The sequence below is a fragment of the Bubalus kerabau genome, chromosome 13 (genome assembly GCF_029407905.1).
Source record: "Bubalus kerabau isolate K-KA32 ecotype Philippines breed swamp buffalo chromosome 13, PCC_UOA_SB_1v2, whole genome shotgun sequence".
In the NCBI taxonomy this organism is placed as follows: Eukaryota; Metazoa; Chordata; class Mammalia; order Artiodactyla; family Bovidae; genus Bubalus; species Bubalus kerabau.
Genome location: NC_073636.1, coordinates 23,838,784 through 23,854,225, shown reverse-complemented (window position 1 = coordinate 23,854,225; position 15,442 = coordinate 23,838,784). Strand labels below are relative to the sequence as shown.

At 38.3% G+C, this 15,442-nt stretch overlaps 1 protein-coding gene across 2 annotated transcripts in view; it reads right to left on the bottom strand.

The window, feature by feature from the left end:
• Positions 1–3,031: 3,031 nt before the first annotated feature.
• SPAG6 (sperm associated antigen 6) overlaps positions 3,032–15,442 on the bottom strand; it is a 63,139-nt gene continuing 50,728 nt past the window's right edge. Inside the window, exons 9-11 of one of the 2 annotated variants that reach the window (XM_055543788.1) lie at positions 13,875–13,991; positions 10,731–10,876; positions 3,032–3,341 (exon numbers count right to left, since the gene is read on the bottom strand). In XM_055543788.1, the coding sequence (XP_055399763.1) occupies positions 3,272–3,341; positions 10,731–10,876; positions 13,875–13,991 (333 nt within the window). In that variant the 3' untranslated portion in view covers positions 3,032–3,271. The remainder of the gene's footprint in view (positions 3,342–10,730; positions 10,877–13,874; positions 13,992–15,442) is intronic. The other variant, XM_055543789.1, reaches the window with a different exon arrangement.

The following is a 15,442-nucleotide window of genomic DNA, read 5'->3' as shown; positions in this document are numbered from 1 at the left end:
GCCTTACCCAGGAATTTAAGTTCAGAGTTTATGTTAAGCAGGACCTCAAATCAAGTTTAGAAACAAGCAAATCTTTAATCCTGTATTTAAGGGGATAGTTTGAGAGGAAAGGTTAGAAAAACAGATCAGCCTCCTGTTGTAAATATGAGGTTGTCATTTGTTTTTACATGCTGCATGAAATATGCCTGTTTGGTGTTCAGTGTCTTCTATCTATTTTACTCCCTGTGTCTGGGCAAATGTGTTTATATTAGAAAACTCCATGAGGGCAGGAAATTTAGCTTTTCTTTATCATAAATCATCTGGTATAAACTCCACTTATCTAAGAGTGTGGGGCCTGGTGTGCCCAATTGCTGGCAAAAAGTATACTCATGGACGACTATCAGATTGTCCATAAATCACATATTGGTTTGTACAGAATAGAATAGTTGACAAAATTGTTTTATGCATCAATGCAAGCTATCTTCATAAGCATCTTATGAGTCAGCTGAACAAGTATTATCAGTCTTACTAATTGACAGACATGACTAGAACCCAAATGTTAATCTCCTTCCAGGCATCACTGATGCGTATGCACCTATTTCCGCAACAGGTGACTGAATGAATAAAGTTCAAACAATAGTAAGATTCAACCACTCTGTTCCCGAAGTCCTAAAAATAAATTGCTGTTCATCTAAGTTAAATGAGATATCCTAAGGACAGTCAAATTTCAAATAAACTTCAAGGGCCAGGGAGGGGAAATAGTAAGACAGGGTTTGCTAAGGCCAGAGGATTGGAATTGACAAAATTCAAACCAGGGGTGAAAATAACAAAGAATAGAGAACAAGTGCTATTTTTCCTCTAGTATAAATAGACAAAAAAAATTTTTTAATCTCTTAATAGACTTTTCAAAGAATAAAGAAAGCTTCATTTTACTTTAAGCCAAGAAACATTTCATAGCATACATTTTCCAAATTGCATATGATTACCTTGAAGCACCCATTCAAACTCCATTAAATGTTTTATTTTCCTTAGTTTAAAACTATTTGGTAAGTATGAAATGATGTAAGAAGTGAAATTTTTCAAACATAAAATATAATAGCAAGAAATACATAATGAGAAATTCACCATTCCCATAACATTTGCTAGACTGATACAAGGCAAAAAGAAATGGGATTATCTTGGGTTTGATGAAATTTTAAAAGATACAACAAAGCTATATATTATTAGAAAATGATGATAAAGATTAATCTAGAAAATATCAAGAATAAATGGATAGGTTTCTTTTGAGAGGGGGAAAAAAAAAGAGTCCAATTAGGAAACCTGAAGGCTAACCTGATTGGAAACTATGTTCAAGGGGCTCTCTGGTTATCACTTACTTCCTCTTCAGGCCTCCAGGGTAGATCACTATCAGGAACGTCCCTTTAAAAAAAAAAAAAAAAAAAGACACACACACATGCCAACTAACCAAGACTCCTGAATCCAATCATATATTCCCCAAGGTTAGAAACACCACACAGGAAAAATAAAAAGTACAATCAGTTCAGTTCAGTCGCTCAGTCGTGTCCGACTCTTTGCGACCCCATGAATCGCAGCACGCCAGGCCTCCCTGTCCATCACCAACTCCCAGAGTTCACTCAGACTCATGTCCATCAAGTCAGTGATGCCATCCAGTCATCTCATCCTCTGTTGTCCCCTTCTCCTCCTGCCCCCAATCCCTCCCAGCATCAGGGTCTTTTCCAATGAGTCAACTCTTTGCATGAGGTGGCCAAAGTATTAGGGTTTCAGCCTCAGCATCAGTCCTTCCAATGAACACCCAGGACTGGTCTCCTTTAGAATGGACTGGTTGGATCTCCTTGCAGTCCAAGGGACTCTCAAGAGTCTACTCCAACACCACAGTTCAAAAGCATCAATTCTTCGATGCTCAGCTTTCTTCACAGTCCAACTCTCACATCCATACATGACTACTAGAAAAACCATAGCCTTGACTAGACAGACCTTTGTTGGCAAAGTAATGTCTCTGCTTTTGAATATGCTATCTAGGTTGGTCATAACTTACCTTCTAAGGAGTAAGCATCTTTTAATTTCATGGCTCCAATCACCATCTGCAGTGATTTTGGAGCCCCCCAAAATAAAGTCTGACACTGTTTCCACTGTTTCCCCATCTATTTCCCATGAAGTGATGGGACCAGATGCCATGATCTTCGTTTTCTGAATGTTGAGCTTTAAGCCAACTTTTTCACTCTCCTCTTTCACTTTCATCAAGAGGCCATTAAGTCTTCTTCACTTTCAGCCATAAGGGTGGTGTCATCTGCATATCTGAGGTTATTATATTTCTCCCAGCAATCTTGATTCCAGCTTATGCTTCTTCCAGCCCAGCATTTAATACTAATGCTTTTTTTATTTAAAATGTTATCACAGCTCCCTCTTATCTTCCTTTCAGCTCCATTTGTGAAAATGCATGTAAAGTCTGAGTCGAATGGTATCCTTTTCAAGTTTTTCCTTAAATCCCTGAAAATCTGACTTTTGAAACTTGGGACTGTGAAACTAGGACAAGGGAACACTGAGGACCCCCTTGACTTGATTGCTTCAATAGTAGGCCTAGACTAAGATGAAACCTTTCAATGAGCAGGAGAGGGATGTCTGCAATAGTATAGTGCTTAATATTGACTTCTACCCTGTCCAGCCCCAGGAAAGGTAAGGAACAGTTTAGGGAAGAGTAAGATGAGAGGTAGAAAACTTAGGAGGAAGAGGAAACTTCCTAAATTCTTAGGGAAACCTGCCAGGTTACCCATAGAGTTCATGTGTTCAGATAATGCATTTGTGTAACCAGCATCAGCATCTTTCAAATGCCTTGCACTTTGTCATCTGTGTCCTCTTGCAACTACTTCCTTTGGATATCACTAGACTTCCCAAGGCCAGTCTTCCTTGACTGTGCCCATGAGGAACTGGCAAATTAATTAAGCGTTTCTGAACACTATCTTTTGTCTATATCTAGTTAGAAGTGTGTGCATGTGTGGTCTTTAATGGAACAATAACAAATTTGTGAAGACCCTTTATTGTGTTTTTTAAATTTGCCTTTCCATCAGATCCTATGCAAAGGATCGTGACTAGTTCCTCATACATTCAAACCACTAGTTTTTTAAAGTGTTACATAAATTTAGAAAATATTATCCAAAAGTATTTCACATTGACTAAATTAGTATGTATTTAGCTCAAATACTTAGAAAGAGCTTTAACAAATATCATTCACAAATACTTTGCTATCAATTCGAGCATAAAAATGTAACTTTGCTCAGTTAGTAAGTGGTTGATAGCTGTCCACTCTCTGCAGAAGTGTTTCTGAATATCCAGGGGAATAATACCTGAAAAAGAAAATTTTTTATTAGATCTTTGTGAAAAGATTTAGCACAGTAGGCACAAAAGATTCAATGAAGATATTTATCTGAAATAATTCTCTGAATGAAATCTCTACTACACCAACCAATTATACTGCAGGAATGCTTTGTGTATGAGGTTAGAAACAATCAAGGAAGAGAACACCAGCTCACGAGACTGTACCAGAAACACAGCAAAACATTTAAGGAGTATCAGTGCAATGGCAAAGAAAGGGTATTTTCAAAGTAGCCAAAGTATTGGAGCTTCAGCATCAGTCTTTTCAAAGAATATTCAGATTGATTTCCTTATGGCTGACTGGTTTCATCTCCTTGCAGTCCAAGGGACTCGCAAGAATCTTCTCCAACACCACAGTTCAAAAGCATCAATTCTTCAGCGTTCAGTTTTCTTTATGGTCCAACTCTCACATCCATACATGACTACTGGAAAAACCATAGCTTTGACTAGATGGACCTTTGTCAGCAAAGTGATGTCTCTGCTTTTTAATATGCTGTCTAGGTTGGTCATAGCTTTTCTTCTAAGGAGAAAACCCCTTTTAATTTCATGGCTGCAGTCACCATCTGCAGTGATTTTGGAGCCCAAAAAAATAAAGTCTGTCACTGCTTCCATTGTCTCTCCATGTATTTCCCATGAAGTGATAGGACCAGATGCCATGGTTTTCATTTTTTGAATGTTGAGTTTTAAGCCAGCTTTATCACTCTTCTCTTTCACTTTCATCAAGAGGCTCTTTAGTTCCTCTTTGCCTTCTGCTATAAGGGTGGTGTCATCTGCATGTCTGAGGTTATTGATATTTCTCTCAGCAGTCTTGATTCCAACTTGTGCTTCATACAGCCCAGCATTTCACATGATGTACTCTATATATAAGTTAATAAGTAGGGTGACAATGTACACCCTTGATGTACTCCTTTCCCAATTTGAAATCAGTCGGTTGTTCTATGTACAGCTCTAACTGTTGCTCCTTGACCTGCACACAGATTTCTCAGGAGGCACATGGATCACAGCCTTGTCTAACTCAATGAAACTATGAGCCATGCCATGTAGGGTCACCCAAGACAGACGGGTCATGGTGGAAAGTTCTGACAAAATGCAGTCTACTAGAGAAGTGAATGGCAAAGCACTTCACTATTCTTGTCTTGAGAACCCCATGAACAGTATGAAAAGGCAAAAAGATATGACATTGAAAAAGATAAACTCCCCAGGTCAGTAGGTACTCAATATGCTACTGGAGAAGAGTGGTGAAATAATTCCAGAAAGAAGAAGAGATGGAGCCAAAGCAAAAACAATATCCAGTTGTGGATGTGACTGGTGGTAGAAGTAAAGTTCAATGCTGTAAGGAACAATACTGCATAGGAACTGGAAAGTTAGGTCCATGAATCAAGGTAAATTGGAAGTGGTCAAATAGGAGATGGCTGTTTTAGGCAACAGTGAACTAAAATGGACCAGAATGGGTGAATTTAATTCAGATGACCCTTATGTCTACTACTGTGGGCAAGAAATCCTTAGATGAAATGGAGTAGCGCTCATAGTCAACAAAAGAGTCCAAAATGCAGTACTTGAGTGCAATCTCCATAATGACAGAATGATCTCTGTTCCTTTCCAAGGCAACAGTAATCCAAGTCTATGCTCCAACCACTAATGCCAAGAAGCTGAGGTTGAACAGTTCTATGATGACCTACAAGACCTTCTAGAACTAACACCAAAAAAAATGTCCTTTTCATCATAGGAAACTGGAATACAAAAGTAGTAGGTCAAGAAATACTTGGAGTAACAGGCAAGTTTGGCCTTGGAGTACAAAATGAAGCAGGGCAAAGGCTAATGGAGTTTTGCCATGAGAACACACTGGTCATACAAAACACCCTCTTCTAACAACACAAGAGATGACTCTACCCATGAACAACCAGATGGTCAATACCGAAATCAGATTGATTATATTTTTTGCAGCCAAAGATGAAGAAGCTCTATACAGTCAACAAAAACAAGACCAGGAGCTGACTGTGGCTCAGATCATAAACTCCTTATTGCCAAATTCAGACTTAAATTGAAGAAAGTAGGGAAAACCACTAGACCATTCAGGTATGACCTAAATCAACTCCTATGACTATACAGTGGAAGTGACAAATAGATTCAAGGGATTAGATCTGATAGACAGAGTGCCTGAAGAACTATGTACAGAGGTTCGTGACACTGTACAGGAGGCAGTGATCAAAAGCATCCCCAAGAAAAAGAAATGCAAAAAGGCAAAATGCAAAATGGTTGTCTGAGGAGGGCTTACAAATAGCTGAGAAAAGAAGAGAAGCTAAAGGCAAAGAGAAAAGGAAAGATATAACCATCTGAATGCAGAGTTCCAAAGAATAGCAAGGAAAGCCATGAAAGCCTTCCTAAGTGATCTATGCAAAGAAATAGAGGGAAACAATAGAATGGGAAAGACTAGAGATCTCTTCAAAAAAACTAGAGATACCAAGGGAACATTTCATGCAAAGATGGGCCTAATAAAGGACAGAAACAGTATGGACCTAATAGAAGCAGAAGATAATTAAGAAGAGGTGGCAAGAATACACAAAAGAACTATACAAAAAAGATCTTAATGACCCAGATAACCACAATGGTGTGATCACTCACCTGGAGCCAGACATCCTGGAATAAGAAGTCAAGTGAGGGCCTTAGGAAGCATCACTACGAACAAAACTAGTGAAGGTGATGGAATTCCAGTTGAGCTACTTCAAATCCTAAAAGATGATGCTATGAAAGTGCTGCACTCAAAATGCCAGCAAATTTGGAAGACTCAGCAGTGGCCACAGGACTGGAAAAGGTCAGTTTTCATTCCAATCCCAAAGAAAGGAAATGCCAAAGAATGTTCAAACTACCGCACAATTGCACTCATCTCACATGCCAGCAAAGTAATGCTCAAAATTCTCCAAGACAGGCTTCAACAGTACATGAACTGAGAACTTCCAGATGTTCAAGCTGGATTTAGAAGAAGCAGAGGGACAAGAGATCAAATTGCCAACATCCATTGGATCATTGAAAAAGAGAAAACAATATCCAGTTGTGGATATTGTAGATATCCACAATTTTCTGGAATTCCAGAAAAGCATCTACTTCTGCTTTATTGACTACACCAAAGTCTTTGACTGTGTGGATCACAACAATAAATATATGATACAATAAATGGATTAAAAAAACTAGCAAGTGTAATTTAAAATTTTCTAAAACATTTGGAATAATTAAACCTCCTAAGGTGTTTTCTCCAGATAAAACCTAACGTTCAAAACTTACTTTATCCTTTGTTAATTATCTTTATCTCTCCTCATGTGCTTGACTTAAAAACTCATAATTTATGTTACATTAATTTCTCCAACATTTTGTCAAGTTACTGTGGATAGAAGAGCTGTGTTTTCTTAATAGCGCGCTTATAAGCAGTCACAGATAAACATGTACATACATGCATACATAAAGAGCTACATTAAAGAATATTTCTCCACCAAAGGTTTGTGTGAGTGCTCAGTTGCTCACTTGTGTCTGACTCTTTGCAACCCCATGGACTGTAGCCTGCCAGGCTTCTCTGTCCATGGGATCATCTCAGCAGGAATATGGGAGTGGGTTGCCATTTCCTTCTCCATGGGATCTTCCCAATCCAGGAACTGAATCCACATCTCTTGTGTTTCCTGCATTGGCAGGCAGATTCTTTCCCACTGAGCACTTAAGAAGTCCCAAAAGGCCTCCTACCCTTAAGAAAAATTGCCCCTAAACAGTGAGTCTCTTCCAAGTATTCCTAGACCAAGGAAGTTACAGCTGTTTCTCTATGCGTTAGTCATAAATTTTAAAGCAGGCCTCACCTTCCTAGGTCTGATAAATGCATTAGATGCAAGGTAAATACTTTTTATAGAAATGGTAAAGAGTGGATTTAGAAAAACCAAAACTTTAAAAATCGTAATGTTTCACATGGTAGCCACTAGCTAGGGTGGCTCTTGAGCCCTAGGAATATGACTGAGGAACTGACTTTTATATTAAATTTTAAAAATGTTAATAACTGATATTCAACTCAGTTGTTGGAAAAAATTTAAGTGTGTTTGGAACAACTTGCATATCTACTTTTTCAACTGTAAACTTTATGTAATCTAAATACACATCATGTATTTCCAATGAAATTTAATATCTAAATTGAGATGTACTGGAAGTGACAAAATGCCCACCAGATTTCCAGAACTTAGTATAAAAAATGTCAAATAGCTCATTAATGATTTTTATATTGATTACTAAATGCTGGCGATTATGTAGAGAAAATGGAATACTCCTACACTGTTGGTGGGAATGTAATTGGTACAGTCACTATGGAAAACTGTATAGAGGTTCCTTAAAAAACTAAAAATAGAACCACCTTATGACCTAGCAATCCCACTCCTGAGTATACCCCGAGAATACCATAATTCAAAAGACACATGCATCCCAGGGTTCACTGCAGCACTATTTACAATAGCCAGGACATGGAAGCAACCTAGATGTCCATCAACAGATGAATGGATAAAGAAGATGTGGTACACATAAGTAATGGAATATTACTCAGCCATAAAAAGGAATGAAATTGGGTCATCTGTCATCATGTGGATGAACCTAGAGTCTGTCACATGGAGTGAAGTAAGTCAGAGGGAGAAAAACAAATATTAACACATATATATGGAATCTAGAAAAATGGCACTGATGAACCTATTTGCAGGGCAGGAATGGATATGCAGACATAGAGACACCATGGGAGAAGACAAGGGTGGGATGAATTGAGAGAGTAGCACTGACTACTGTCTACACACTACCGTATGCACAACAGATAGCCAGTTGGAAGTTGCTGTACAGCACAGGGAGCTCAACTCGGTGCTTTGTTATGACCTAGGGCGGTGAGAGGGAGGCTCAAGAGGGAGGGGCTATGTGTATACATATAGCTGATTCACTTTGTTGTATAGCAAAAACTAACACAATATTGTAAAGCAACTATACACCAATTTTAAAAATAAATTAAAAATTAATCTTGAAAATAGCTTCCTGCTACATTACTCAAAGAAGGCAATGACACCCCACTCCAGTACTCTTGCCTGGAAAATCCCATGGGCGGAGGAGCCTGGTAGGCTGCAGTCCATGGGGTCACTAAGAGTCAGATACAACTGAGCGACTTCACTTTCACTTTTCACTTTCACGCAATGGAGAAGGAGATGGCAACCCACTCCAGTGTTCTTGCTTGGAGAATCCCAGGGACGGGGGAGCCTGGTGGGCTGCCATCTATGGGGTCGCACAGAGTCGGACACAACTGAAGTGACTTAGCAGTAGCTACATTACAATGAAGAACCTGCATTTCATAAATATTATTTTTTTCAGATACAGATAGTAACTTTCTTTTTGCCATTCAACATCACTTTCTATTCTTTTATTGATGTAGTTGATTTATAATGTTGTGCAAATCTCTGCTATACAGCACAGTGACTCAGTTATACACATATAGACATTCTTCTCTTTATATTCTTTTCCATTATGGTTTGTCAAAGGACATTGAATATACTTCCCTGTGCTATACAGTAGGACCTTGTTGTTTAAACATCCTATATAATAGTTTATGTCTGCTAATTCCACCTCACAGTCTTTCCTCACCCTTGGCAACCCAAGTCTGTACTCTATGTATGTGAGTCTATTCCTGTTTTATAGATAGGTTCATTTGTGACATATTTTAGATTCCACATATAAGTGATATCATATAGTATTTGTCTTTCTGATTTACTTCACTTATTATGATAATCTCTAGTTGCATCCATGTTGCTGCAAACAGCAATATTTCATTCTTTTTTTATGGCTGAGTAGAAAAACATCTATTTCTGCTTTATTGGCTACACCAAAGCCTTTGATTGTGTGGATCACAACAAACTGTGGAAAATTCAACAGATGGGAATACCAAACCACCTTACTTGCCTCCTGAGAAATCTTTATGCAGGTCAAGAAGCAACAGTTAGAACCAGACATAGAACAATGGACTGGTTCCAAATTGGGAAAGGAGTACGTCAAGGCTGTATACTGTCACCTTGCTTATTTAACTTATATGCAGAGTACATCATGTGAAATGCCAGGTTGGATGAAGCACAAGCTGGAATCAAGACTGCTGAGAGAAATATCAATAACTTTAGACATGCAGATGACACCACCCTTATAGCAGAAGGCAAAGAGGAACTAAAGAGCCTCTTGATGAAAGTGAAAGAGGAGAGTGATAAAGCTGGCTTAAAACTCAACATTCAAAAAATGAAGATCATGGCATCTGGTCCCATCACTTCATGGGAAATAGATGGGGAAACAGTGGAAACAGTGACAGACTTTATTTTCTTGGGCTCAAAAATCACTGCAGATGGTGACTGCAGCCATGAAATTAAAAAGGTGCTTGCTCCTTGGAAGAAAAGCTATGACCAACCTAGATAGCATATAAAAAGCAGAGACATCACTTTGCCGACAAAGGTCCATCTAGTCAAAGCTATGGTTTTTCCAGTAGTCATGTATGGATGTGAGAGTTGGACCATAAAGAAAACTGAACGCTGAAGAATTGATGCTTTTGAACTGTGATGTTAGAGAAGACTCTTGAGAGTCCCTTGGACTGCAAGGAGACAAAACCAGTCAATCCTAAGGAAATCAATCCTGAATATTCATTGGAAGGACTGATGTTAAAGCTGAAACTCCAATACTTTGGCCACATGATGCAAAGAACTGACTCATTGGAAAAGACCCTGATGCTGGGAAAGATTGAAGGAAGGAGGAGAAGGGGACGACAGAGGATGGTTGGATGGCATCACCAACTCAATGGACATGAGTTTGAGCAAGCTCTGGAAATTGGTGACGGACAGAGAAGCCTGGCATCCTGTAGTCCATGGGGTCGCAAAGAGTAGGACATGACTGAGCGACTGAACTGAACTGAGTATTCCATCAACATCTCCTTTCTGTCTGTAATAGCAGTAATTTGTAATTTGTAATAATAGTCTCATTGATATGAATGTGAGCTTAAGGCAGAGAAACAATATGCAGGGAACTATGAAAATCAAACAGTTTCTATTAACAGTTGATAATTTACTTTGAACTCTGTTTTGAGGTACACTTTAGTAAAGCACATACTAAATTAGTACAGAAATGTCTCAAATGACATTTCAGTTTCATTTGGAAAAGTATGTGTCAATCAGAACATCATTTAATTTGAAGGATAAAAAAGATTGAGGGAGAAGTATATTTTGGTCTTCTGTGCTATTTCAAAGTCCACGTTTTCACATAGTGGATATAAAAATCTCAATTTGAGAAGAGAAAAACAGAATAACATTGACCTTCCCAAAGTCCATTTTTCCTACCTTACTATTTCTTCTGGGTAACAGTTGTTAATGCTGTTGATATATTCTTGAAGGAGAGATCCAGGTTCTGCTTTTATCTCTTGCACCTTTTTAAGTCCACCACTTGTTACAAAAAGTCGTCGAGCTTTGCTATCATGTGGCAGCACCTTGAAAAGTGAAGCACATAAAAGTGTCAGCTTTTCTTTCCCAAGCTGGATTTTTACTCTTGAAAAGCAATAATATATGAAGAAATGAAAAAGAGAATTTATGTCTAATATAACTGGAACATAATGAGCCTAAATTTGCAAATGATTGCAAGAAAAATGCAGCCTTTTTGGAAATGTATCAACTTGGTATGCTGTGGGGATGGAATAAAGCCAAAGGTAATAGAGATCCAACCATATAGGTATGATATACTACAGGGGCCGTCCTTCGCTTACAGCCATTCAAGGTCTCTCCAAAGTTACAGGCAAGCTCAGGGGCCCTTTTGTGACTCAGGTCCTAAATACCTCTCCGAAGTCCTTCCATACCAACCTCTACACTAAATTGTGTTTCAATGACCTCAAAGGGTGCATCTGAAGCATTTTTTGCTTTGCCTATGCTGCTTCCTCCTCTTCAAAATCCCTTCTGCCCTCCACACACTTCTCCCATTACTTGGGGGTAACTGCCTTTAAGAAACTTTCTCTGGGACACTCCTACTCTCTTTCCCAGGCTGAGCTGGGTACATTTCCTCCCTCAAAGCATTCTGTTAGACCCCTTTCAGTGCACTTGCCACATAATAGTTTAACTATCAGGGACTTCCCTGGTGGTCCAGGAGTTACTAAGACTCCGCACTTCCACTGCAGAGGGCACAGGTTCGATCCCTGATCAGGAAACTAAGATCCCATAAGCTATTAAAAGATAAAAATTTTAAAAGTTTATCATGAAGTCTAGCACATTGAAGTGTTTTATGATTGTTTCATCCAGTCCCCCAGCTCAATTATCAAGTTCCTTGAAAAAGAACTTGGTCTTAACTATTTTTTGTCTATCCCTTAATGCTTATCATGTAGGCATTTAACAAAACTAAAACTACAAAGGGATTTTGCTATTATAATGATAATACACATCAACTGGACAATAAAAGATGACACTAAGTGCGCATGTTTCTAAAAAACAGAAATGCCTATAGGCTTTAAATATTTTGTTTGGCCTGGAGAGTTTTTATTACCTCTTATCTTTTAAATTAATATCTTTTTATCTTCTGCCTTGCTTTCCTCTCTCTTTTCTAGTGCTCTGGATCCTTAGATTAAGAAAAGGTAAAATTCTACCTGAAGCAAATATTCCTAAAGGTACATTCATAAGAGTATGTGGTATGCGGTATTGTGTTTATTTTATCTTAGCTAACTTCCACAAATCCCACTGACTTACTTTAAAAGTGACTTATTTTGAACTCAGTTCAGGGTAGTGTTCGTTTTCACAGCAAGTTCAATAAAACTAGAATATCTCACTCCTGGTAGCCTAAAAGATTAGAGTATGAAATGAAACTTTCAGAAATAATGTCAGCTACTCACAAGAGGTGATGACTGTCTGTAGATGATCTACTCGTCCCCTTACACCTTCCTCCCTCTTAGCTGATCAAATTAACTGGTTGCTTTCTTACTTAGCATCCAGAAAACAAAGGTTGATTATTTTCATTTTTTTTTCTTTTTTTTTAATGTATTTATTTGACTGCGCCAGGTCTTAGCGGCAACACGTGGGATCTTCGATGCGTCATACGGGATCTAATTCCCCAACCACGTATTAAACCTGGGCCCCCTGCACTGGGAGCACAGAGTCTTAGCCACTGGACCACAGGGAAGTCTCATTATTTTCTTAGAAGGAAGAAGACAGAGCACAGGTGTTTGATACACAGAGCTATATCCTGAGGGGGCTTCAGCAATGTAAAACCTTCTACCATACAGTGACTATGGTGCTTAAGGGGCAGCAAGATGTTGCAGATCACAGAAATGAGTCAAAGACAGTATGATCTTTCAGAGGAATACCTAAAACTAGACCTATTCAGCTGTAGGGCCTAGCTTAAACATTTTAACAACATACAGTTTTTGTTTATTATTTGTAGAAACATAGTACACAACAGTAGTACCTCCTTTATACAGCCTTATAACTGATGCTTCAGGTGAATTTGGCCCCCATCCATTTTTATTAATTTTTTAAAATCAGCCTTTAGCACTTTTATGTTTTATTTCTCAAAAACAACTTTTTGGGGTTTTGTGGGGTTTTTTGTTTTTTTTTTTTTTGAGTGCCTGGGATTAGGCTAAACTCTATACATATAACAACTCATTAATCTTTACATGACCCTATAAAATAGGTTCTCTTATTAGTCCCAGTCTATGGGTAATTACACTAAGATTTAGAGAGGTCAAGACGTCGTCAAAGGTATTGCTGCTAGTAGAAACCCAGGCAACCCAGCTCCAGAGCCTGAGCTCACAGTCACACCGAGATACTAATTTCAAAGACCCTATTTTCCTAAATCCAACCTGAACACAACCTGACCACTTCTTGATGACTTAGGGTTCCCCTCCGGGCCATCCACGGCTGTGGGAACACACACACTCTCTCTTGGCCTCAGCTGTCAGGAGTCAGTTCCTCTGGCTGAACCCCATCCAGCAGCTTGACCTTTCCACCTTACTATCTTGAGTCTGCAGTGAGCTAAGAAACATGACAGCCATGCTGGTTAAAAAGTGGTTACCAAATAAGCCAATACATTCCAAATGACTGTCTGGAAGCATCTCCGGTTAAATACATGGATTTCACAAAAAATACTGTGGGGATCTTTGCAGTTGTTTCCAGCTGAGTGAGACTAAGAGTCACCAGAAAAACTACCAAAGGGTTATGAGGTTTTCACACGTTGACTCTTCTATTCTCCAAGAACATAAAAAAGACAGTACAGAGGCTGTGAGGAAGCATGACAAAGAAAAAAGTGTGAATTAGTTATGTGTGACTTTTATTAACTTACGTGAATTTTATTAACCTATATTACCCTCCTGTCGATATGATCAGTAAAATCAAATAGTAAAACCCTGCCCTCATCTTACAGAAGAAAACACTGACCCAACAAAACAGTGCAAGCTAATACCTCGTTTTAATTCTCTTTCCCCTCTTCCAGGCTAAGAGATCATGTCTTACCTTACTGAATTGTCCAACCACATGCTTCAGAATATTGGGAGGAGCATCATACAGAAATGGTTCAAGAGCTGGCAAATAGGTGCATTTTTGTAAGATATTCTTTATGGCTTTTTTACTCTATTGAAATACAAAGCAAAATACATACCAAAGTAAGTAATCAATGAAAGCGTGACAAAAAGTCACGTCTTGTGATCTGGAGTTTGAAAACAAAATGAAGAGCTTTATGATGAACTTAACAGCTGTTGGTGACAAAGTCTACTAATGTGCCAGTGGAGACCACATTCACTGTACCAGACAGCCTTACCCCAATCCTAACAGTTCCAAGTTGGTGACAGACTGTCAAGTTATTAATCAAGAACTCTAATGACAGTAGGAATCCACTGAGCTTTACTATCCTTCATCAAGAAATATACTTGATTTTTGACTATAAACTTCTATATCAGGATGTATATCATTAATAATAATCAGTTGAATCATCCAGCATGAAACAAATATTAGTCTATTAGTTAAGATTTTGTTTACTTGTCAATATCTGGGCTTAAGATTATTTAACAACACTATTGAGATATAATTTACATACCATAAATTCACTCATTTTAAGTGCACGGTTCAATGGATTTTTAGTAAATTTACAGAGTTGGGCAACCATCACCACAATCTAATTTTAGAACATTTTCATCATCCCAAAAAACCCCACGCCCATTTATAGTTATTCCATATTTCCTCCTCCACTTATCCTACCAACCCCAGACAATTACTAATTTACTTCCTGTCTCTATAAATTGTACTTTTCTGGACCATCCATATAAATGAAATCATAATATGTTAACTTTTGGTTCTGGCCTCATTTGCTAAGTATAATGTTTCTGAGGTTCATCCATGTTATAGCACATATTAGTGCTTCACTCCTTTCATTGTCAAATAGTATTCCATTACAGGGATTTATCACATTTTGTTTATCCATTCACCAGTTGATGGACATTTGGGTTAATTCCACTTTGGGCTAATATGAATAATGCTGCTATGAAGATTCACATGCAAATTTTTTCACTTGGGAAAATACTGAAGAGTCGAGTTATTGGGTGATAATGGTAAATTTATGTTTAATATTTTGAGAAACTACCAAACTCTTTTTCAACATGACTGCAACATTTTACATTCTCACCAGTAGTGTGCTGCTGCTGCTGCTAAGTTGCTTCAGTCGTGTCCGACTCTGTGCAACCCCAAAGACAGCAGCCCACTAGGCTCCTCTGTCCCTGGGATTCTCCAGGCAAGAACTGGAGTGGGTCACCAGTGGTGTAGGAAGGTTCAATTCTCCATAGAATGATCAACACTTGTTATTTTCTGTCTCATTAATTATAGCCATTCTTGTGGGTGTGAAGTAATATCTCATTATGGTTTTGATGTGTGTTTCTCTAGTGACTAATGATGTTGAGAATCTTTCTATGTGCTGATTGGTCATTTGTCAGTGAAATGTCTATTCATTTTTGCCCATTGCTTAGTGAGGTTATGTATCTTCTTATTATTGAGTTGTAAGAGCTCTTTATATACTTTGAATACAAGTCCTT